A 27045-nucleotide genomic window follows, 5' to 3' on the forward strand; every position below is an offset into this window, starting at 1 on the left:
GCAAGACATGGAAGACACAAGAATCTAAATAAGGTATAAACTGTTGGTATGACCAGGTAGAATGTATAGTTACAGCTTGCAAGTTGTTGAAGACACCGAAAATCTATATAAAAATAAAAATAGTTGTAAATTATATTTGAAAGAGTAGCAAATCATCTTCGAAATCTTCCTTGTCTTGGGAAAAAAAAGGTAAGGGAGGTAAAAATGCCAATTTTAATTGTGCCATTTACCACCAGGTGCCATGAAGGTGTAGGTCTGATAACTACAGTCATTTTACATTTCATCAAGTAAAATAATGCTACTTTTCTGTCATGGCTGAATAAAAAAATACATAAGTGCTAGGGCAGAAATTTAAACCAAATTTTATAGCACTGATAATTACCTATTTTTTCTTTCTCAGTGATTTGACATTTTCAAAGCATTTATATTTTTTTCGTTTCATTACTCTTCATTGCAACAAATACTCATTATGTGCTTACTCTGTGCAAACCACTGTATGAGATTCGGGCCCAATACAGACGTCCTTTCAGGTTACTGTTTTTAATCAACAAATATCTCTCAACCGAATTTATATCAATATGTTATAAATGAATGGTTATGCTTTTGTGGTTATTATTTATCTTACAAATAAATAAATTGAAAGAATTGGCAAATACAACAAATACATTTACTTCCTGCCACTTTTATGCCACAACCCTAATTCATACAATTATCATCTGTTGCCTAGATTGTTTGCAGCATCTTACTAAAGCTCCCCTGCTACCACGTGCACTCCCTACATTCTATTGTCACCAGGGCAGTCATAATAATCTTCCTTTACCAAAACCATGGTCATCAGTCACCTCTAGTAGTTCCCTGTTGCTCTCAGAATAGCACAAAAAAAAAAAAAAAACACCCCTCAGCCACACAAGATCTGGATCCTACATATTTCTATAGTACTGGTTCTGAGGATTCTCTCAAAAACACCTCTGTTCAACCTTCGGGCCTATGGAAATATTTATATCTTCCTTGCACTGGGGACTTTACATGCCTTATTTCCTCTCTGCAGAGCCATTGACCCTTCTTTCTTCTAATTCCTATGTCTCCTTGACATTTCACATTCCATATTGCTTCTTCTGAGAAGCCTCTCCTTGTTTCCAGAATTTAGGAGCTTCTAATGGGAGCTGGAACAGTACCTTTGCTTCCATCTACTTGTTCTTTCAGAAAATCTTTATTAAATAGCTACTATGTGCCAGGCCTTATTCTAAGAGCTTGGGATCCATCAGTGAACAAACAAACAAACAACAGAATCCCTGCTGCCTTGGCACTTACAAGAGGAGACAACTACCAAAGTAATGGATAGATAAATTATAAATACAGTACACTAGAAGGACATATGGGGGGAGGGGTAGGACAGAGAAAGGACAATGGTACATACCTTGACAAGTGCAGAAATTGCAATTTTATAAATTTTATTTTTTTAATATATTTTTATTGATTTCAGAGAATAAGGAAGAGGGAGGTAGAGAAACATCAGTGATGAGAGAGAATCATTGATTGGCTGCCTCCTGCACACCCCCACTAGGGATCAAGCCTGCAACCTGGGCATGTCCCTTGACTAGAATCAAACCTGGTACCCTTCAATCTGCAGGCTGACACTCGATCCACTGAACCAAACCAGCTAGGGCAGAAATTGCAATTTTAAATAGAGATCCTGCCATTGGATTCCTTGAGAAGATGGATTTGAACAAAGACCTAAAGAGTGCAGGAAGCTTAGCCATGGAGATATTTAAGAAGAGAATGGTACAGAAGAGGAAATAGTCAGCACAAACACCTTAAAGTGCTTAAGAAAGAACAAAAAGGCCCATGTGGCTGAGGCAGAGTGAGCAATGGGTGGGGAGAGTGCCAAAGGAGAAGGTCATGTGACCAGGAGACAGAAGATTTAGGGCTTTATCAGCCAATGGGATGACTTTGGCTTTCCCTCAGGTGAAACACATAGCCATTGGGGGGCTTGGAGTAGACAGTGTGCCATATTCCAATTGTGGTTTTAAAAGGACCACAAACATGGGATAAAGAGGGCAGGGTGTGGAGGAAGGGGAACAGGTATAGGCGATCATTGCAATGATCTTGGCAGAGACGATGGTGGTTGGATTTAGACGGCCCCGAAGAGGTGGTAAGAAGTGAGCCAGAGCTGAGAGGATTTCCTGACAGATTGAATGTGGGTTACTGCAGAAAAAAGAGGAGTCAAGGGCATTTCCAAGTTTTTGGTCAAAATAACAACTGAAAAGATAGAGTTGCCATCAACTGAAAAGATAGAGTTGCCATCAACTGAGATGGCAAGATTGCTGAGGGAATAGTTTGCAGGGCTTACATGTTGTGAATCTCCCTGGATCTGTCTTGAGCCATTGCATCACTGTGAGTCTCCATATATGTTGCACTTTCCTAAGTGCCTCCTCTGCTTTCCCTCTTGCACAGCCATGTGCAAAGCCCTGCTCAGGTGCCCCACCTCCGGAAAGCCTTCCTCACCTTCACTCCTCCCATTCTGGTATAACCAGAAGCAGCGCTGGCATATTTTACATGTAGCGTTCTCTATATTTGCTTATTGTCATGTTTGTCTCTTCTGTTTGACAGTGGAAGATATATTGAGTTCCTGGTCTGCTAGTACATGAACATACATGTCTGTGTTAGGATGAACTCCTACTTAAAGCCATATTCTCCCAGGGATTTTCTGTAATTTTGATCAAGCTTCCAAAGCCATGCAAACTCTGTCTCCTCTTGGCACCTATGTTTCTAAAGCTGTGCTAAGTCATTGTAAATGTTGAATCTTCACGGCAACCTGGGAATTAATAGCCACTGCTGAATTGTGGAGACAAGAACTGCACATCCAACACTGAGTCAAAGCCACAGTATTTAAAGCCTATGCTCTGTGCCACTCTCCACAATGCGGGGCCAGCAGGATCTCTCTGACATTTGGCAGGAGCACCCAACAGGGAGGGCTAAGGGAGTGAAATGCTACAGCAGGGAGGGAGCAAAGAAAGGTCACCAGGCAGGCTCTCAACAGAGGGAATTCTGGTGCTGAGTTTTGGCAAAAATGTTAAAAGAATGCATTGCCAAGATCTCTCCTACCCCCAAATCACTTTGCATTTTCATGCATGACATAGGAACTGTAATAATGCTATGACTTCCACAAGAAAAAAAAATCATCTCATTTTGCTTTCATCTTTCTCCCAGCAGGCAGCAGTGGGAGGCAACACAATGACTAATAGAGTATTCAAAGAGGGCACTTCAGTTCCATTTGAGGATGAATGCCACTTGCACTCTTCATTGGTTAACTTAAATGGTACCATCTCTGAATGGATGGAAGCCTGCAATTCCACACAATTGGGTCAGCAGTCAGACGTCCACTGAGTGCAGGGGGACACAGTGACACTGGCTGGAAAACTCGGTGTCCATTGGCCTTTGCAGAAGCCTGTTAGGTGACAGTAGTCCCACAAGCCCACACTGCTGTTATACACAGTATGCATGCTGAATCTCAAAGTCACCAAACAAGAAGTCACCTAGTTTTGAGGGACAATTAACTCTGGGTTATTCTTTCACATCCTATGGGACGCTTTTCTGAATTTGACTTGAAGTTAATAGGATCCATTTAGAGTTCAAAAGTTGAGAACTTCAAGGCTTCGAATCCTTATCTAGAACTAGTCTCATAGCCAGACACAAATTGAAAGGCAAACATCAATACTTGTTTTTTCCAAGATGTGCAGAAAAACAACACAAAATGTCTCTGTGATGTAGAGACATAACTGTGAGAGCAACTGAAATAACACTGTCTCTGACTGATTCATACACAAGCTATTTATAATACACAAAGAAACAAACTAAATCTATGCATCTAAAAATGTTTTGCAACGTTTACTCTTGATTTTTGTAAGTCTAGTTTCATAAAGAATGAACATCATCTTCCGTCACTCACTCCTCGTCCCACTCTTTGCCAGGCTTTACTCTTATCTCTGCTCTCAATAAGGTGACCACCAGTGAAAAAATACCTTCCTATAAATGGCAGAAATATTTGATATTTGGAGCTAAATCTGTGCATGTATCTGTATACCCAATAAATACACTGAACAAACAGGTGAAGACCTCAACGTGTCAAACCCATGAAAAATAAAAGAGCAGTCTGCATAGTACTTATATCAGAGCAGTGCATTGCACTCAGCATTCAAAGATTCTATGTCTGAGTGCATAATGCAAGACATTTCTTTTTTAATTACTAAAATCAATTGAGGTTTTTATCTTCTTCCTAGAGTGTCCCAGAGAACAGGCTACTGGCCAGCAGGTAGATATCAGTGGTGATGTAGATATAGATGTAGATATTGGCAGGTGAATACATACCTTAATTGTAGTTGTGTGCGCTCCAGGGTATTCTTTTTCTTCCAGTGTTGACCATCTTTCTATAAACTTAGATACCAAGGAATCGTCATAGTCCACTATCTGAAATCCAGAGACGTTTGCGCCTCCAAACTGAATTTTTAATAGGTCTCCATCCGTAAATCCCTAGACAGAGAATACATTTATGTCCAACAGAACTTGACATTTATCAAATAACTCTATGCCTTGTGGATTTTACAAATGTCAAAGAACGTATGAGAGACGAAAAGCCTATAGTAAATGTTTCATGTATTTTCCAGCCAAAATTGTTCACCAGCATCTAGCATAGCCTTGGCTCCATAGTGGGTCCTTAATCGATGATTGTTTATTGGTTGTACATACATAAGAGTTCTCCATTTCATGGAGCAGGACTGGGTTTTATTTATTAAATCTACCACAAAGCACCTCCGGTGGTTACAGATACTTAGTAATGAGTTACTGGTCCAAGAGCTCTAACACTATAAGCACTTTATTCCTATGATCTGAGTTAGTTCCTCTTTTCCTCTATGCTGCAGCTGTGACCCTAGTGGCCCTTCATGCTTTTCTTAGTAGTTCCCCTGTTTCCTGGATCACTTTTCTGTCATCCTTTACTCTTCTCTTCTGCTAGAGTTAATGATTTCCTCAGACACACTGGAGGTAAACTTTTTGAGATGTTGAGTGTCTGAAAATACCTTTATTTTGCTCTAACATTTGATTAGTATTTTGGCTGGGCATAGAATTTTAATTCAAAACCCTCATTATGTAAAGGCATTGTTCCACTAACTTTCATTGTTTCTAATGAAAAATGCAATTTTATTATTTATTATTTTTTGGATGTGACCTGCTTCATACATCTGCCCTTTTCCCACCAACCTGAAATCTTTAAAATATTCCATTTATCTCTGCAATTGCATGATGATTTTTAAAAGATATTGTGTGTCTTATTTGTGGAATATAATGAACACCATAATCTTATGAACAAAAATAGATCCAGAGACAGAGAAGCATCAAACAGACTGTTGAACCTCAGAGGGGAGGATCGGGGAAAGGGTAGAGATCAATCAAAGGACTTGTATGCATGCATATAAACATAACCAATGGACACAGACACTAGCGGGTGAGGGCACAAGCAGGGGGTAGGGGGGCAATGGGGGATAAAGACACATACATAATACTTTAATAAAGAAAAAATATATATATTGTATGTACTCAATGGTCAGATTTTTGTCATTCATTATAGGAAATTTTTCTGAATGTTTCTTTGATAATTTCCCTCCCCTATTTTCATTATTACGTCCATCTAAATGCTTATATTCAGTAACACTGCTTTATATTATATTGTTATTTTGTTACCTAAGCTGAAAGATTTTCTCAACTTTATCCTTAAAGTCATTCAATTTTACTTACTACATTAGAAAAAAATAAGTTAACTTCCCAGAGCTCTTTCTTATTCTCTAATTTTTTCTTTCCCATAGCATCCTTTTCTTTTTATAGATTATACTAGAGGCCTGATGCATGAAGATTCATGCAAGAATGGGCCTTCCTTCCCCTGGCTGCTGGCACCACCTTCGCTCTGGCCGGAGCCACCTTTCTGCTCCAGCCAGGAGCCGCCTTTCTGCTCTGGCCCGGAGACCTCTTTCCTCCTTCCCACACTGCCCAGAGGCCCGGAGCAGCTGGGGTGGTATGGAATGCCTGTGTCGTCGCCATGGCGATGACGCAAGCATCCTGCCCCGGCCCCTCAGCGCCCATGTATGCAAATTAACCTGCCATCTTTGTTGGGATAATTTGCATACTCACTCCTGATTGGCTGGTGAGCATCACAAAGGTACAGTCAATTAGCATGTTACTCTTTTATTAGGTAGATATTTTCTCTTATTTCTGTTCAGATACTCATTATATTTCTTAAACATTTTTCTTGTGATTCTGGTTTGCCCCGTTTCTGTTTATGTGTATTGAATCCCTCATGGAAAATACTTTTTCTCAAATATCTGGTCATGCTTGGTTATTTAATAGTAAGACACTTGAAATTTCTGTGTGCCTGAGGGAGGCTCACTGAGTGTGCTTTGATGGGTGGGGTAGACGGCAATGCTTATTGTCAATATTTGAAGAGTTGAAGAAATGAGAGAAGGATCCCATTATGGAACACATCTTCATGTACAAGTTATCCTTTTAAATGCTATATCAGGAACTTACAGCCTAAGCAAGCATTCAGCAATTCCTGAGGAAAGTAACCAAAAATGTGAGGATTTTTCTCTTGCATAACTGCCAACTTTAACACTCATCAGACCCTGGGTAGAAAAAAGGGGCATCCTCAATCAATAGTTTGGAAGGTGAAAAACCCTTCAAATTTGGAAAGCATTCTTCAATTTTAAATGTCAGTGAAATTTTCAAGAGTTCTCTAATTTCTCAGAAACTGAAACTCACTACAGATTCTTTGAATTTACTGATTCGTCAGAAATTCCATATGGCAAGGATACCAAGTATTCAGATCAGGAAAAGCAAAATTTGAATTCAGAGAAAATATTGGGTAGGCTAGAAGCATCATAGCAGCATGAATTTTCTTTTTCTTTCTTTTTAAAACATTTTTACTTTGGGCACTCAAATACTTCTTTCATTTTTCATAGCGTCAGTTATCAACTCTCAAATTGATGAGCCACCTTCTGTCATTATTTCTCAATGTTCCAATAAAATCTTCTCCATCTGGACATTTTTAAAGATCGCAGCTTTCAATGTGGCTGTGTGTTGTTCATCAAATGGCACAATTCACACAGGGGACTGCCTGTCCAGGCTGTTTCCTGCTCAGAAATTTGGTTCTGAAGAGACTGGATACAGAGCTAATCTATTTAACTCTTGCTTCTCCAGTAGGGGGTGATTTTAGGACCTACAATATCATATTATAAGGGTAAGTTCTAATGAATTTTTATAGTAGTTAGCCATTTCATTGCCAAACAGAAATTTATCTTGAACAACTAATTTCTCCCAATAGCATATAGGTTTGAGGTTTAATATTCTAAATCACTGGTGTCACCTTCTAGTAAAAATATTTATCAGTTATAAGGTTGTAATTTATTTTCTCTTATCTCCTTTCATCACTACTAGAAATGTTTTCTCATGTAACAGTCCAGACACTATGAAATAAATCTGCATTGGTATAAATATGAAACTTTTTCAGAGTCCTATTATGCTATTTAGAATAATCTCTCATTCTCTCCCTCTGTCCAACTTTTTCTTGCCTTTTTTCCTGAGATTTGGGAGGGATTATGTTCTCAATCACATAGACTTGTACTTATTAAAAGAATATAAATCTTTGTAAAGATAAAGCTTTAAGCTTATTTTATTGCTGATATAAAAGGTATTTTAAAAAAGAAAAGATCTAATAATTCAAAATTGGTTCTGTATACTTGAGAGGGAGATAGATACAATTAACCACTTGGACATTCAATACATTCTTTGATAGGAATCATAATGAAAGTGTGATTAGCTGTGGGAACCCAACTTTCATCGTGTTGCTTATACAGCAAGTAGTAAATAATAAATAATATTTAATCTTTCTATATTTGGATATTTCCAGGTTTAATTTTTACTGAGACATTCTCACAAATTTGCATTTACTTTGAATATTACATGTGCTAAACACTTCAAAGGAATGGGCAAAGAGTAAAATTTATAAAATACAGTGACAGTAAGATACAAGGGGAAATTGGGAGAGTTAAATTTTATATATTTTTGAAAATTTTCCTGTAGTTAAAATACATCTTCTAAGACAATTTATAAAGCTTGTCAAATACTGTTCTATAATTATATCGTTTATAATAAGAAGAAATTGATTAATAATGTAAAGTGGGAAGTAAATCTAAACATAAATTCAGAAATATTATCACCTAATCAATCAATATAATCAAAATATATTTTTATGAAACCTCTGATAAATGCTGGCTGTTCAAAAGTTTTTTAATAGGAATCTTCATTAAAATTATTAATTAATTCACCTACCAGATTTGCAATGATGTAATGGTATCCTTTAACATGTTTTCCAATGGTAATAACCTAACACGGATAAAGAAAAAATAATTTAATAAATATTAGTAATATAAATGTAAAATTACTAACATAATGACCTGATTCAGAAAAAATGAAATAGTTAACTTCTATGTTTTTTTGACATTCCACAATGAGTCATATTTGATAAAATTATCAAAACCAAAGAATATTTTTCTCAGGAAAAAGTAACAGTACATTTTAGTGCCTAATAAATGTTAACTTTCAAAATCAATAACTGAACAAAAATAGTGAAAATAAGGCCACAAGATTTAAAGAAATTTAAAAATAAAGACATGTTGAATCCATGTCACAATTTTATTCCTACATAGCTATGTTTTTTGTCCTTTCAATGAAACATTAAACAGCTAAAATCAATATCTGAAATTTCATATTCACACATCTACATTCAAAGATAATCACACAAAGAGTTTATAGTCATACATAAATTTAAAACAACTTTTAACAAGCATATAAATGAATTATTTTATGGATCTATAAAATAATATTCCTATCTTAAGAGTCTTGAAATGTTTATAGCTTAGTTCAAATAAACATTATTATTTCTAGCTTCAGGCAGCAGAGTATCAGAGAAGCTATTTATACATAAATCTAAGTCAAAAATCAATAGCAAAATAAATGCATTCTGGACGAAGCGCCTGTTTTGGTAATCCTGGAACAGTTTTGGACTTTGTTGAATCAATTTGACATCTCACTGATCTCTATCTGTTACAAAGAGAGTATAAATGGTAAAATGGCCATGTTGTAGTCCTGATACTTAAAAATAAAAATTACACTTGAATATCTAAGAAAATAGCTACAGCAATGGAAAGCATGAAATGCCAGGGCAATAGATAAAATTTCCAACCATTAACCTCCCCTCTTGATTGCTGTTTTGGTGGCTTCCTGTTGCTTTTAGCATAAAAGTCAAAATGCTTCATATGCTGCAAAATCCAATGGTCTTTCAAGCTTCTCCGGGCCCACTTTTCCCTCTTTCTACACAGGAGACTTCTGGCCTCTCAGTATTTTTGTAACAAAAAAGGCTTATTTCCATCCCTTCGGGGCTTCACACAGTGTTTCCTCTACTTGGAGAGCTCTCTCCACCACCATATCCCTTGTCTTGTTCCATCTTAAGACACAATGAATCTCAGCCCAATGGAATATCCTGGAAGACTTCCCGACCTTCCCTTGTCCCAGGCAAAGTCAGGTGCTCCATTAGCAATGCATTTAGTTAAAGAGCAAGGGCAAAATCCTAGGAAGTATTTTACCATGTTACTTTGATAATAAGTGGTAGTTGTTTGGAAGGGAGTTAGAACTAACATTACTTTCTAACCTATTTTTATGTAACACAACTAAATTGGCTTTTCTAAAAAATTGACCCTCTATATTGAAAGGAGAATTTTGAAGACAAGGTATCCTTCTAAATGAAAATATATATATATTAATTAGCATCAGCTGAATTGAGGTGACTATGTCCTTCATATTTCCTACTGTATCTGTTGGTTCTACTTACCTGTTTAATCTACTTTCTGAATCATGAATATCTTTCTTCTGGGAATTAAGAAAAAAACAGTATAAATGGTACTACCAGTAGTCCCTACTTGAATTTAGTGTTAAGAGGAAGGAGGGATATGAAAATTGATTAGCCCTACTTCTATATAAGAATTAGTGCCAGCCATATTAACAATCATATATTTGCTTTATAATAACCATTAGTATTGTTTTAACAATAGAAAGTTACTTTAATTTCTTAATGTTTTTCATGACTGTGTTTCCTACTGAAATACCACTAGAAATAAGTGTCTCCAGGTTTCATCAAATGATAAAAAAAACTCATAATCTAAACAAAGTTTAATTCTATTACTAACTTTAAGCTACTATGAAAATAAAATTTTGTCACATCTGAGCTCTCTTTTAATTATTGATAAAATGAGGAAGTAAATAATGTTTTCTTGAAATGTACTTTGACCTACTTTTTGCCTGGTAAACTCTATTCTTTGAAGGCCTTCCATAATCTCCCAGTCTAAATTATCTCTTTTTGTAATTTAGAAAAGTAACATCCTGTTCTTTTCATTCATAGTATGTACCATTATCATAATGATGCATTAATTTCTGTAATTATACCATGAATATTCACCTTGATGGGGACTTGCCTGATTTGTTTAACATTACTACCTTGAATTTACTCCAGTGTCTATCCAGTAAACATTAGACACTTGGGAAAATTTAGTGAATAAATAAATGAGTGAAATCTACACTAGCCAAATGTTACAAATAGAGATGATCTTTATAGATCATCCCACCCATGTTAAGATAGGGATTTCCTCCTCCATGCTCTTAGACCACATTGACTATCACTGATAATATTGTAGAATTATATATGTACATTTTTCTTCCCCTCTAAACAATGAGTTCATGGGGCAAAGACACCATTCTTTCTTACCTTTGTTTCCCTCATTCCAGATGCAGAGGATGTCCTCAATAAATGTTTGTTGAATAATGCAACCATCCATTGCATACACTAATTTAACACATTCAAGAGTGTTTTGTGAAAATACAAATCATATATATGTGCAAAATACCCTGTACATTTTGAATGGATGTCCAAATGGTTATTTATTTAACCATGATCATATTGCTTCTAAATATTCTATTCCATATCTTCCTAGTTTATCTTGTAGTTTCTCTCTTCTAATTTTGGAAATAATTATTTTCCTTTAGGCTTTCCCAACATTTATTATGATAACTTAGGACTACTTAAAATGTTAAAGCAAAGACTAATGGCTAATATTAAAATCCAGTTTTAATGAGAATCTCCTATGAAATTCAAATGAGTTTTTGAGGTTCACGTTTGAACAAAAGACCTCCAGGTTAAAAACAATCCCAAATTCATCTCCTGAGACAGTAATCAAGATTTTTCTAGTAAAATGTTCACCTCTCTGGCATACAACATTTAGTTATGTCATATAAGAAGATAGCATTATTCAGTTATTCAATATCTTATGAAAGATCCATTTATTACATGTCATTAAAGCTTCATCAATATTTATATATGCAAAATGATTTGTATTCTACAAACTAGTGAATCTAATTGTTTTCTCAAAGCTAAGAAACTCTAAGAAATGCATACTCAACTCTGTTTTTCTTCTAAACCTGTATTATTCCAAGGAGGTGGCAGCCACCCTAAGATATATAAAATGGAGACTAACTAGTTCAATGTGTATATATGTATATGTTTGTGTATTCTTTTATATATCAACTATATTACAGCCATCTAAAGCACTTAGAAATCACACACACATGCACACACACCAGCTAAGAAAAGAAGCAGATGCCCTGTGAATGAGATCTTAGTAAGTCATGATGCTGCTTCGCTACCATCTGTCATCACTTACCCTATCTATAACCATAGTGGATTAAATGTTTCTCATAATATATTACTGCATGGCTTTCTATTCTAAAATATCTTAAACTGAGGCAAGGTAGTATAGTAAACACAGATAAAGCATCTGTAGCTCTGGTATCATCTTACCCCTTAAAACATTCCAAATGAATGTACTATCTAGCATGCTTCTCAAACAGTGAACACAGACTGAATGTGTCTTCCCTACATATTTCAATTTCATAGATTAATAGTTTTAAAGTGATACAAAATCTCCCTAATAGGAGGAAAAAAATTACTTCTTGGAAAAATAAATACATGCTTTTTCTGAAGACATAAACCCATTTAGACAACAAGATAGGATTAGCACACAGTACTGTACCCTACTGTTTGAAGTAATCCACTGTATCATCAAAGAATTCATGAATTATTCACTTTTCTCTTAGGAACCAGACTTAATACATGTCTATTTTTTTATGTCTAAGAAGTTCAACAAAATTAAAATTTAAATTTCCAATTAAAAACATCAAAGTTTAGGGCAACACTAATGTAAAATGTAAAAATTCAGAATTATATATCAACTACATTTCATGATCAGTCTGATGTGTCAGCATTATTGAAGACCATCTGCTATTGCTAACGGAAGCTGGAGATAATTTAATTGATGATCTTTGCCGCATCCTACATAAACCATAAAGTAAAACTGCTGTTCAAGCACCTTCCACAAATACTCAATCCAAACGCTGACAGTGCATGCATATTCTATATTTAGGACCATTAGAAAACGGAGAATAGCAAACCTGGTCTACAATGTCGTTTACTTTATCCCGTTCACAGTCCAGGATTACACGCCGTTCCTTTTTTAACTCTAGATCTTGAAAAAGTGATCGGTAGGTCTCATCTTTCTTGTCATTGTTAATGTTTCCCACATTGATAGCAGTCACTTGCCATTTCTTTTCAGCAGCAGAATCCAGCACAGCTTGCAGTGTTGATAAGCCTAGGAAGGCAAAGAAAAATGATGACTGATAAAGATACTCAAAAAAGATACTAAAAAAAAGAGAAAAAGATATCCAGTTTGCTGTGTTGTAAAATTGACAGCAAACACATATATGTTTATACATATGTGTGTGTGTGTGTGTGTGTGTGTGTGTATGTTTGAGAGAGAGAAGGGGAGAGAGAGAGAGAATCATTTGTTTGTTGTTCCACGTATTTATACATTCATTGGCTGATTCTTGTATGTACTCTGACTGGAGATTGAGCCCGCAACCTTGGTGTATATGAACCACGTTGTAACCAACTGAGCTACCAACCTGGGGGAGAATATATGTTTAAGGCTGATATTTTTGTGCAACTAAATTGATGTTGACTTTTCTAAAAAGCTGCAGCTATGATCTTGATCAACTTCTACTTGTTTCCACTTCACATCACATTTTATCTAAATGCTATTGTTCTGACTAAAGGGTCATAGTTTGGAGGGGAACCAGTATTCCCTTCTTTTAGCTCTCTCACTATTATTTTGGATATTATTAAAGCATAATGTCTTCAATACCTCTGGTTAGAGGGAAATCAAAAGACATTACGAAAATTTCTTTCTCTGACAGAGTGGAAGAAAACGTTTCATGATATATGATAGTCTATCATGTCATATTGATATCTTGAAGAAGTTGAGTACATTTTCAGTGAGGTGGATCTGTGTGTGTTCATTTGAGTCTAAGAACCAATAATCTCTCTTTCCTCCTATATTTCTACTCATAAGTTGTTTTTTCCTCAGCCTTCTGTTTCATGTTTTGTTATTGGGATTGATCCCATAGAGATTAATATGTTCTCTTATTAACCAGATGGTAGAATTTAGCTTTCTAGCACAGATTTGTTATACTTAACTTCTCAAATGTAAAAACCATTTTACTATTTATCAGTAACTGTGCTTATAGTATCATATACCTTAAAATCTTACTTTTATTTTTAATATCTATACATTACCTCATATGTAGGATTGAGAAGGAGAATAACTTGGGAATTTATTTCCTTAAGTTAAATGTGCAGTTTAGCACTTAGAAAGCCAATACATAAACTGTCTTTCACATGACTGCAACAGCCAACTCAAATCCATCATTTCTATTAATAGCTTAATGAACAACACAAATTATAGCTCCAAAAAGAATTCAGAATCATAACATCATCTTCCTGATTCCAAAAAGACTTGCATCTTTTCCAGAAGAATATTGATCCCTTTTTACCTTAAAAATGTAGGATTTACCTAAAGTGACCATATCGCTCTGTAAGCTTTATTCATGTACTAAATTTATTTAAATCTATTTATCATAGCAACAATATACGCACATTCTAAATGTTGTTGAAAACTATTTGAACATAAAAAGTATCATTAAAAATTATATATATTCCATATAGGCCAAGAGTATATAAGATGAGCCTAGAACATCTTGTAATATCATAAAGTAAGGAAGCTCTCCAAAACTACCAGGATTTTGTCAAAGGACTCAGGAGTCAATTTGGTGAGGATCATTTTAAATAAAGATGAGGCAATTTGAATATCAATAAGAATAATAATACATACAAAAGGCTTAAATACATAACACTTTAAATACATAATTTATAATGATGTATTTGTAATGATAAATATTTGGTTGCCATTGTAGATGCTAGAGAGCCAAGTTATTACTTTGAAAATTGGTAAATGAAGAGAGACAAGCATTTTCCTGCCTTTCCTACATGAACTAGACTCAGGATGATAACTAATTAAAGAAGGTTTTTCTCTTTGGAAAGACTCCAGCTACTACATGATAAATGAATATAGATTTAGAATTGTAACAACTTTGTAGCACCTAGTGAATTAATGTATCAAGGCAATAATCATAACTACTGCTAATAACTCAAAAAGAGACACAACCTGAGGTTATGTGTCTCCAAATGGGAATATTCAACCCACCTATGAAGTATTTATGTAAAAAAAAAAGTGAATTTGGATCCCATCGAGCTTCTAGAGCAAACTACAAATTTATAAGAAATATAAGGCAAAGAGTAATATGCTAAACACCATCTTGTTGTAATCATCAAAATTTAAACAGTAAACAACTCTACATCCATATATATAAAAGCTTAATATTCAAATTGTCCCCACAGGAGTTCGGCCAGGAGACTGCTTGCTATGACATGTGCTGACCACCAGGGGGCAGGGCGGAACGAAGGAAGGCATGGCTGGCAGCCAGAAGGCCCTGATTTGCCCTGATCTCCAGCCAGGCCTAGGCACCCTACTCGTGTACAAATTTTGTGCACCAGGCCTCTAGTTACATTATAAAAGCCTTAAGAGATATCTTAACCAATTGAGATATATGGACCTTATATTTATTCTGATTCAAGCAAATTCTAAAAAATGTATGAAAATATTAATGAATTATTGTTTATATATGATGATATTGTGGTTATGTTTAAAACAAGAGAATTATTGTTTTTCAAAATATACATTGAAATATTTACAGATGGAATGACATGATGTCAGGTATTTGCTTCAAAATAACTGAAAGGCAGAGGGCTATAAGTAAAACAAGATTTCTCATATTATGGTCATTAATTAAGCTTGGTTAAGAGTTCTTGGTGGTCTATATTGTCCTCTCTATTTTGTTATTTAAAATATTTCATAATGAAAATGTAAAAGAAATTACTTTTATTTCAATTTGAAAAGTTGAACCATAAATTGACTTAAAGTGAATTTTGTGTTTCTTTGGTAAAATTAGTTTCCTCTATCCAGTTTTGTAACAAAAACTATAGTATAAACAAGAATTGCTCAAGGGAAAATTTATAAAGAGATAAAATGCTATTGTAAAAAATTATTAATGATTAAACATCTTTTAGTAACTTCACGGGTCACCTGTGATTCACTGTAAGTAAATTAAATCCTCCCATAATACAATTCAAATCCTCTTCCTGTTTTTCGTCAATGAAGATAGGATGTATAGCTGGTCATCATGATCAGTTCAACAGCTATCAAAACAATTATTAATTCTATCCAGTTTTCTTTCCAAGTAGGAAAAGAAAAGCTAATTTCTAAACCTCTTCTACTGTCAAGATTTTACTTTTCCACATTCCAATCATTATGCAACGTTTTCATGTCACCTCCTTAAAAACATTACACCCATAGATGATGTTCTATATGCTATCCACATATTATCATCTAGCACTTACAAGTGGGATTCCTTTCTTCTAGAAAATAAATTATTTTACTTCTTAGTTATTTAATTATTAATTTTACCACTTACTGAAATAAGTTTCAAGTGGTGATGTTCCTGACACTCTGTCCTATTTTTCAACATATGTTACAAGGAAGTTTAAATATGACAGTTGGAATTTATCAAGTGACATTTCTTAGCCTAATGTTTATTGGCAGTTCATCTTGTCAAAGAATATGGTATATAAAATCAATAAGAATTCATTTAAAGTAATGGCTGGGTTTAAGACTCATTTATTCTATGAGTCAAAAGTAACTCAGTTGGTGTGTATTCTCTGTTATTAAAACTCTCAGAATTGATACTTTGTAACCTATAAAACTGAAATAAATAACTTTCATCTATTAAGAAGCTAAACTGCTCAAGTAATGTATATCAGACTTGATGAATTTAGTTTCATCAGAAGACACTGAACAACATTAAATCATCTCCTAATGACAGCGGAAATAAGTCACACACCTTGGTATGATCGGACTCAGGATTTGAAGAGACTGCTGATGCATATGTTTAGTGATACATATTCTTAGATTTCTTTCTTCAGTAACCCTCTCAAACTCTCTGCCCCTTCCCCATAAGGAAAAGTTTGTTACTATCTTGTGTTTTTAAAATTAATGGATCATTTTAAACTTTAAAAATCACTGAAAATAAATGCATGTTATAAATATTGAAGTGAAATTAAATTCTTTAAATATAACATAAACACATGCTCTTGGTCTCTTGGTACCATATTCTAATTAGGGAAACAAGTGTTACTTGGGATCTCTTTCCCTTTCACACAAACTAGCATAGAAGGGTCTTTATAAATACGAGTCTTCCCTAATTCAGAATATAAACATGCATGGACAATGGGGGTTCTATATGAATACTGGCTTATTTAAAGCCATTAGCAGGTATTAATTATTCAACTGTAATATCTATACTACTATATATTTGAGTTATTATAGCAGAGACTGATTTATTATTGCTGAATTACTTAGAACAAAAAAAAAACCCCTAAAATCCACAGTTGTTCATGTACTATACAGAAAAATCCAGAAAATTAACTGTTTTTCTTAGTAAATATATTTAAAATATGTTCAAGAAAAACCTCAAGAACATTATAAGAGTTGAAAATTAAGTTCTAAATTTTCAGACTTTTAGTTAAAATAAAGAATGGCTAGAGAATTGTTGGATTACATTACTTCCTCTTATGCCTAATTTTTACTGGACTAGTTATAGCTGTACCTATACTAATCTCCCTAAAACTCTAAGTATTAGTAGCAGTAGTTCAGTCTCATTGTGAGCTAGTGCTAATAACATTGTGAGAGGTTATAGAAAATCCATCAGCCTAAAAACAGGTGAGTCCAAATGTTTTAGTTTGGACATTAATGGGTGGAATTAAAAAATGATCACTGCAAATAGGTATATTTCATTCAGACCATGTCTTCCTTCTTAAAAATATTTTCTTTGGTCCATTAAAAATTCATTGGCCTTATTCATCTTTCAGGCACAGAAATTAATATTCATGACCACTAAATCATGGCAGCATGCCTAAGCCATATTAAGTTAACATATATTTCTCTCATTGACTTTTTCAGGAACATCTGAAAAGAAAATTTATTATTTGGAAGAATTTTTATTCTATGCATGATGTCTTCTTGGTTCTGAAATAAAAGTGTATCCCTTCAGGAAAAGACTATGGCTCAAAATTAAAACCAAGACATGAAGATATAAAACATTAGTTCTGATTTTACCTACTGTCTGTAGAAATATATTACCTTATTGACATTAAACTGATAAATAAAAAGCACTTTTTATTGAGTCTGGTTCTAATTTAGTACATATATATGTATATGTATTCAAAAATAATTCTGTATTTAATGCATTGACATAGATAACCATATAGTTCAAAATGTATTTAAGGTCTATCTACCAACTCTCTATGGAGGAATAATATGCAGTTTTTAGAAAGAGCACTGGGTCATAAAGCATTGCCAGGCCGCTGCCACATGTTTGGATAAATAGAAGACACCAGCAGTCCTAAAGGTCACACAGCAACCCATGAACATTTTCAGCAGTCCTCTCACCCATCTTTGAAATAATCAAAGATGACCTGTACAAAGATCAGGAGACATCTACGTTCTCATCTGTTTACAACCGGGATGCACTCTCTGGACTGTGGCTCAACACTGGATGTCATGAGTAATTGGATGCAGGGAAGGTTTTATTGTTAAGAGCAGTGCAAAGCAGCAGCATGGAAGCATTTTAAGTCTTTTTTATCTAGTTCATTTTCAGGGCAGAATGTTGGAGAATCATTTTTATGCTTGGGCCCTCTGCTGTTCCAAAGAACATCAATTCTTTTATTTAGAAATTGAAAAAAATTAAATATGGTTACCTGATCTAGACCATCAGAAAATAAAGCTTATTAAACACTGAAAATAAATTTAAAAGCATATCATTCCAGAAGAACAGACCAAAATCCTTTGAAATTGAACCATGCAGAGATGTAAGTTGAGAGATGAAAATTATGGAATCTATTTTTAAAAGCATGTGTACTATGAATAAAGAGAACAGAAATGCATTCTCAACTCATGTAGTGCTAAAATAAGAGGGTGCTTCTCTGAAATGTAAAAACAAATAAATAATGGCTTAAGAACCAAAGGAAAGAAACAAGGTCACATGATGAATGCATAAATAAACTTTTATGCATGTAATATGATGGCAAAGCTATAAAATTATTATAATAAGAACTTTAGATAGCAAAAATCCCATTTCCATGAGCCAAGTAAAACACTAAATAAAGGTCAAATCTTATGCCAGTGTTTTGAGTCTTATACACTTATTCCTGAAAATTGTTACAGATGAAAGGCCAGTGCAATACTCTTCATATTAAAACATGAGCAGCTATTTAAAAAACACTTAAAAATGTATCCTTAAGGTCATTTTTGGATTTACTATATAATTACTTAATATCATAACTCTAATGTTCTCTCAACAATGCACTTGAACTCAAATTCATTTGTATAATTTAATGACTGGAGATTATCTCATCACTTAAATTTCATTTAATAATTCTAAAGTGTTAATAAAATCATTTTAAATGTCTCGGGGTTCTTTTCACAAGTACATAAATCCATCCCCCTTCACCACATCATTCCCCAGAGCTTTCCTTTCTTTAGTCTCTCTGCTCAAATACTAGAGTTTCTTTTTTTCTATTTATGTCAGCTGTTGTCTACTTAAATGTTCTCAAAAGTTCAGTTTCATCTAGAGGGCACAGTGAGGGCAAAGTATGTCCCTAAAGTAAAAATGCCACCTTCAACTTTGTGAAACAGTAAAGAGAATTCATCTTCTGATCCTTGGAATTAGCAAGCAAGATGCAGCAGGATCTAATATCATCTCAAACTTAAAATACACAGAGGCTAAACCCATTCATTTGTTACCACTGTTTATTGACTATCAACTCTGTCCCAGCATTATCTTAAGCACTGTGTGTACAGTTAAGAACTGTACACCAGTGTACTGGTCCTGCTTGGACATTGCCTTCCTGAGGTTTATAGCCATATCTTAAATAAAAAGCATAATCCTTAGCCTGTATAATTAAAACAGTCCCTGGAATATAGTGGAAGTTCAGTAGCACTCCTTGGGTGAAGGAATAAACACCATTATTAATCATAAATTGTGATAAGTACTATGTAGGAAAAGAAGAGATTTACTTCGAAAAATAATTACAATATGAAATGTATCTCCATGGAAATGCTATATAAACAGATATGAAGGGAGAGAAAGATTTAGAGATGTGTGCAGAGATTTGAGGTAAAAGACTTTGGTTCATTTGAAAAGCGAATGAAGGTTAGGTGGATTTAGCTTAGTGAGTGGGCTGGACAGTAGGATAAATTGGCAGGAACCAGTGTTAAAGCTGTGCTAAGAATTTTCAACTTTATATGCATTACTAGAGGCTGGGTATATGAAATTCGTGCACGGGGGGTGGGGGGGAGGGGGCCTCTCAGCCTGGCCTGCACCCTCTCCAATCTGGGACCCCTTGGGATCAGGCCTAAACTGGCAGTTGGACATCCCTCTTGCAATCAGGGACTGCTGGCTCCTAACTGCTCACCTGCCTGCCTGCCTGATCACCCATAACCGCCCTCCCCTGCCAACCTGATGGCCCTTAACCGCCCTCCCCTGCGGGCCTGATACCCCCAACTGCTCCCCTGCTGGCCTGATCACCCCTAACCGCCCCTGCATCGGCCCCCGCCACCATGGCTTTGTCTAGAAGATGTCCGGTCTAATTAGCATATTACCCTTTTATTAGTATAGATAATGAGAAGTCATTAAAGTGTTTTAAGCAAGGGAGTGACGTGCTCAGAGAAGTATTTAAAAATTTTGGATACTTTGTGGAACTGAGTTAAAGAAAAAATAAGTGTGGAAATAGAGAGACAATGGAATAAACACATAACAGTGACTTGGTCTGGAGTCAAGGCAATGAAAAAGAGGAGTGGCTAGAGATAAAATATATTTCATTGGAAATCACATCAATAGAATGCAAGGCTAAAAGACCTGCTGAGAATACTTCCAATTTCAGGCTAGTTTTATTAACATAATGGAGTACTCAAGGAGTTTAAAGAGTAAGAGGAAAGACTAAGATTTGGCTCAGTTCTATAAGGCTTTTTACCACATTAATATAAAGTATGGTTCAGAATTATCCAGCACATATTCACATTAAATAGTTCTGTGTTTTAGTTTTCCATTCGCCGTGGGAAGAGCAAAGCTTTCCTTTCTCAAAGCCTGAGAAAAAGTTGTTGACAAGGTAAATTTTTCAGCTTGTATAGTGCTGACTACTCATTTTTCCACTGAGCATTCTCATAATCAGACTGGGAGGACGGGGCAGAGAATCAGACACCTAGCTTGAACACTCCTGACTCGGGCCTCCTGCAGCAAATGACTACAAACTGATCAATGGAGAATTGACTGACGGCTGGCTCTCTTCCTGTCTGGCTTTGCGGGTTAACGAGGTGCCCTGTCTTGGTGGAAATAGGCTTCTGTTTTTCATTTGAACCTTTAAATATTCCAGGAAGCAAGCTACTGAAGAAGAGTACTTAGGTACTCTTACGATAATGGTTCTTAACCCTTTCCGTTTGGTTATGGATAATCCTTCTAAAAAATTACATAAACGAACATGTGAATAAAATGTTCATACAATTTTAGGTAGTACACAGACCCACTGACGCTGAATCACGGACCCAGGGATGGTTAAGATATCTGGGATACTACAATATGTGAATCAGGCAGGTCTGCTAATATTAAACTTCTCAACAATGGACATGGAAAACACAAGGAAGGACCATCCCCAAAATAAAATTTGTATAATGAGCCAAGACTCTACCCAATTAGCATGCTAATCAAGAACATCTCATTATAAACCATCAGATAGAATTGTGAAATAAACATGAATTTGATGTCAGAAAACCTTTGTTCAGCAGGATCACTTACGGCAGAATCACGAGCAAGGCTTTAACTTGTCTGAGATTCAGCAATCCCATTTTAAAGCAAAGTTAAATAATTATTGTAACTACCTGATAAAACTTTTGCACTTGAAAATATGTAATAACTATAAATTTCTGTAGCAGTTCTTATTTATGTATTACTACAAATTTTACTTCAACCAATTTTCAAGGCAACCACTTTACTGACCTTGAACTAGTAATCTAGTCACCACAGAGTCTTAACTGCTGCTACCAGAAGGTGCTGTCTACATTACAGCGGGGCCTAGGGCTGACACAGTCTATATCTGTAAATTGTACATTCACAGTTTTTTTTAATTTTTACTCTAAATATGTTTCCCAAGTTTTGAATTGCATTTTCCATTTACACAGCAAAATTAAACTATGTAACCCTTGGACTTTAATACAGCTAGGTAGCTCTGTAATGTCCCATATAAGTGTCAAGTTAGGCATTGAATTTGACCCATTATCAAGAGATAGGGATATTTTCACTTACCTCTGTCACTGTCGTAGAGGTACGCAAACTTGTCCCATTGATAGTATTCAATCAAGCTAAGAAGGGCTCCTTTGAGGTCAGGTCTCATCTGAATGACAAATGGGTGTGTGCCATCAGTTGGGAAGCTGGGAGTGATGAAGGAGACATGGAGCGTTCCACAAAATGATGTGATGGTATTTACAGACTTCTTGTCATAAAATCCAAAAATAGCATAGACTCCTCTTGAAAACTGGGAGCAGACTAGAAGAATAAGGAAAACAGAAAAGATAAGTTATTAAAATTGGCATACAATCATGGATTTACTTGCAACTTAATGACCTTTTATATAAAATACAAAATAATCAACAAATTAAAAGAAATATGGAGTTTATATCAATCAATGATCTATCAAATGTAGAAGCACTTATTTACTTAGCATTCTATTTAAGGAATTCAAAGAATTATAAAGCATTAAAATAATAATTCTAGGTTTATGAAAATACCTACATTATTTTTTAACAAACTATGTGAATGTAAACATATTTTAGGACAGACTCATTAAAAAAAAAGAGTACAAGTAAAAATCATTAGTTATAAGGACAAACTATAGTTACAGGGGGTTTATACATATTCATAACAGCTCATTCCCTATAATATTGATTCCTTTAAAAGGCTTTGTTGTGCTAATGATGCTTTTATACCAGAAGGTCAGTGTGATTATGAAGCATATCACCTACTGATGATGCAAACTTCTTTAAGAGAAGTTGGGTGCAAGACTCTCACCACCCATAATCATATCAGCGGAGGAAAACTTATTTCTCACCTATATCACTTGGTCAAGTAGCAACTAAATGAAGTTCAGAACACTTAATTTTTATCTTTCCCATGGACTTAACTTATCCCATATGTTCTACTCAGACAAAACAAAGACTATTACATTTTTTTTACCTAGGACCATCATTCTTAGGACCATATATATATATTTGTAAGTTCCCATGGCTCACACAATCCCTTATCCTTTAACACTGCATTTCAGTGAATGGCATATGACACTACCTTCCTCACTACTTATAGTCAGACCATCACTAAGTATTCCTCATTCTAATACCTAAACGTACTGAAATGTGGTCCACTTATTTCTATCTCCATTCTAATCATCCTAGTTGACTACCACATGCACTTAAATTGTGCTTGCCTTGTGCCTGGCATGTTCTCTGGTGCATTAACTCATTTATTTCTGATGATGACCCTTGAGGTAACAACTATTATTATTCCTAAATAACTGATAGGAAAATTGATACATAGGGATACTAAGTGATTCACCCAAAGTCTCACAGCTAGTAAATATGCTATGCTCAGTCCTCGGCAACCTGGATTTAGAGTTGATGCTTTTAATTGATTATTGGAATACCTAGCCAACTTTCCTCCTTCATCCAGTTTTGCTTCTTCCATTCTATTCCCCACAATATAGTCAAAATAAATTTCAAAACAAATCCAAACATATCCCTTTGATAAGTAGGGTTTGCTTTCTCCAAGACTCATGCCCTGCAATGCCCTATGGAAATGATTCATTTTATTTTTTTAAATTTTTTTAAGATATTTTATTGATTTTTTACAGAGAGGAAGAGAGGAAGGGAGAGGGATAGAGAGTTAGAAACATCGATGAGAGAGAAACATCGATCAGCTGCCTCTTGCACGCCCCCTACTGGGGATGTGCCCGCAACCAAGGTACATGCCCTTGACCGGAATCGAACCTGGGACCCTTGAGTCTGCAGGCCGACGCTCTATCCACTGAGCCAAACCGGTTTTGGCTGGAAATGATTCATTTTAAACAATCCATTGTTTAAGACCACCATTTCAAGTCAGCCACATGGCTTTGAGTGAATAAATTCCTGATATTTTTTAATCTCAAGAGTTGTTTCAATCCAAGGAATACAAATCAGCTATCCATGAACATAATCTAACAATTCAGAGCATAATATCAAAAACATCTTTTTAAATTAATTAACCCCATTTAGAGGACAGGACCAATATTATCTTATTTCATTTCATCTCTTTCACAAAAACAGATTTGCTTTATAATGAAGGATTATGTAGAAACAGATTTGCTTAATAAATAAAAACACTGCTAAAATATACCCAGATTCTAGTAATTTGCGGATAATAAATGATAGGCAATAATGTTTAGCAACTACTGTATGATATGAAAAAAAAGGAAAGCAAGATTGGCTATTTATCAAATATTCATATTTTCCTTTAAATCTTTACTAATCTTCAACTCATCTTCATTTTTCTAACACAATTTTCTAGGATTTCTAGGTTATATCTTTATAATAATACATCAATTGAAATATTTTCCTTTATTACCAGTCTCATGCATCTCAGAAAACAAATGAATATATTTCTTTACATTTATTTTATACTTTAACATAAAGCAAAGATGAGATTCCTGCCTTTTATTCATGTTTATATTTTTGTCTTTGCCCGACTACAGAAGTTGAAAATAACTTTCAATGTGTTTGACTATACTCATTTTTCATATACATGAAAAAGTCCTTCCATTGTGAAAACCCATCTAGGAAAAATTTGTGGTAGTTTCTTATTTTATACATGGATATATGTGTACTAACATGCATATCTTAAATCTTGAGTTTGTTCAGAAATTGATGACTCCATATGGCATATAAAAGGGTGAAATTGCTACAGAGTTCTCTCTGGATCTATTTCATTTTCTTTCCTGCAGTGCTGGTATGCCATCTAAACAGTATAGGAATAACAGGCAGTGTTATTAACAAGACCTCCTCTCATCTTAAGTAAAATAGCTTCTGTGATAGGAATAGCAGCCACAGCATCAGCAGAATGCTTGATAACGGATGACACTGTTTGAATGCACAGGCAATCTTATTAAGGAGCCGTATCTTTCATTTTCCATTTGTTTTAGACTCTGGGGTGAGTTGTCAGGGGGTCTCCTGATTATCATGACCATCTGGAAACATTTGGCTTTGGCACAACAACAGGCCCACGCTGTACAAAACTTCAGAAGCTATCACAATTCTCCTAACTTAGAAGACACTTTTCTTCCCTGGCAATTCAGTTAATTCTCCAATTAACATAATTTTATAAAAATGGCCTTTCTCTCCTGACTATCCCTAATCTCTCTCAACCCTCTTCCTTTATTCTTTATCTCTTCCTGGCACATATTCAGTTTTCTATTTGTCTATACTCTCTATTTTTCTAGATATTTCTTCCTTAATGTGCCCGTTCTATACATACAAATAACTGCAATTTGGCCAAAATTGCTCATGTCCAACCTTACCTTCGGCCAGACACTGTCCCTGTCCCCAACCATGGTAAGAATTACTGTGATTTACAATCAAGAAATGCTGACTTGCCTTAGCTAGTGTTGCTCAGTTGGTTGAGCATCATCCCATGCACCTAAAGATTGCTGGTTCAATTCTTGGTCAGGGCACATACCCAAGCTGCAGGTTTGATCCTCAGTTGGGGTGCGTATAGGAGGCAAACAATCAAGGCTTCTCTTTCACATCAATGTCTCTCTCTCTCTCTCTCTCTCTCTCTCTCTCTCTCTCTCTCTCTCTCTCTCTCCCCCCCCTTTCCCTCTCCCTCTCCCTCTCCCTTCCTCTCTCTGTAAAAAAAAAAATCAATAAAATATATTTTAAAAGAAATAAAATAATTGCTGGCTTGAACTAAGGTGTTTTGCTTACCCAGTTTGCAGTGACCATCTCATGATTAAAAACCTAGTCCCATACTTCTAACACTCTATTCGCAAAATATTCAATTAGTTTTTGCACTCTAATACTGAAGTTTTCCTCAATATACTAGTAATGCGGACATGTGACACTATTGACACACTACACAAGGAAATTACTTCCTTATTCTACTAATGTCATCTATAAACATCTGTTTTATTTTACTTTATTCATTCCAGTATTGAGGGGAATTTACTATGGGAAAACAGCATTACTATTAAAATTAATCCTCATTTGATTAGCAATACAATTTCTCATGTTGACCTCTACCTTATTCCCCAACAATGCCTTCAAAATTTAAAACCATTTCCCTAACTTATATTCTTCCTCAAAGAAGGAAAAATTACTATCACTGAGAATATCCAAATAATGTGTCACAAGCTCTGGATATAATTTCAAAGACAATGTTCTAGAATGAGTTAGACAGTACTGCCATCTTATACATAGTCATTATTTTCTTACATCAAGTCCTGAAACAGAGGAAGGAGCAGAAAGGTTCTCAGTTTCACCTCCAGCTTCCTAACCCATACAATTATCCCATGAGACATTATTATGAATTTCTGAATAATTATTCTGATTAATATTAGAACTGCAGTTATGTCTTAAGACTCAAAGCTGATTGCAAAGTGGTAGGTAAAGATGCTCTCACTGAGCTCTACTTTAATTAAAAATTTAATATCAACTTTGAGAAACTCAGCAAAGAGGAGTCCTTTTAAAAGACACGCTAGGTCAAACAGCAGAAATGGTAATCTCCTGGGTGTAAGTAACTTGCTGATTATTCCACTTTTTGTTACAAACCCAGATGATATAAGCCAATAGCAGTGCTGATGATGCATCCAACACACATCTTTTTCTCTTGGGTCATTCTGCTCATTGGTGCTGCTAATGTAGCATACTCGGTACAGTATGGAGAACCTTGCATGGTTATTTAGTACAAAGGCAGGGAGAACAGGGCATGATTTATTTTTGTTTTACATTCTTTATATTTATAAATCACCATTCACTTCAGTGAAACAGCGTGGACTGCTTCATAAGCAGGAATGGAGTCAGCTCCTTTGCAGCTTGTACAAGTGTGGTGAAGATGCATCACCACGCAGTCCTGGCTTCAAAATATGAAGACCACAGAAAATCTCACTTCTTTCATCCTTACCCTTCTGACACTACTCCTTATAAACTTTGACCCTGATTTTACTATTGAAAGTTTCCTATCATTTGTGATCTAGTCATGGTATCCAATAACCTTTTTTTTATCAGATCAAGCTTTCTTAGCTTCTCTGAATTT

The 27045-nt window shown here is 35.1% G+C and overlaps 1 protein-coding gene across 6 annotated transcripts in view; it reads right to left on the reverse strand.

The window, feature by feature from the left end:
• The window catches only part of GRIA2 (glutamate ionotropic receptor AMPA type subunit 2), a 135862-nt gene that overhangs the window by 47207 nt on the left and 61610 nt on the right, over positions 1-27045 (reverse strand). For all 6 annotated transcript variants that reach the window (XM_080675220.1, XM_080675221.1, XM_080675222.1 and 3 more), the window contains exons 3-6: positions 22018-22257; positions 12604-12800; positions 8377-8430; positions 4369-4530 (exon numbers count right to left, since the gene is read on the reverse strand). In XM_080675220.1, coding sequence (XP_080531346.1) covers positions 4369-4530; positions 8377-8430; positions 12604-12800; positions 22018-22257 — 653 coding nt within the window. The remainder of the gene's footprint in view (positions 1-4368; positions 4531-8376; positions 8431-12603; positions 12801-22017; positions 22258-27045) is intronic.

Source organism: Plecotus auritus (assembly GCF_963455305.1).
Source record: "Plecotus auritus genome assembly, chromosome: 6".
NCBI lineage: Eukaryota > Metazoa > Chordata > Mammalia > Chiroptera > Vespertilionidae > Plecotus > Plecotus auritus.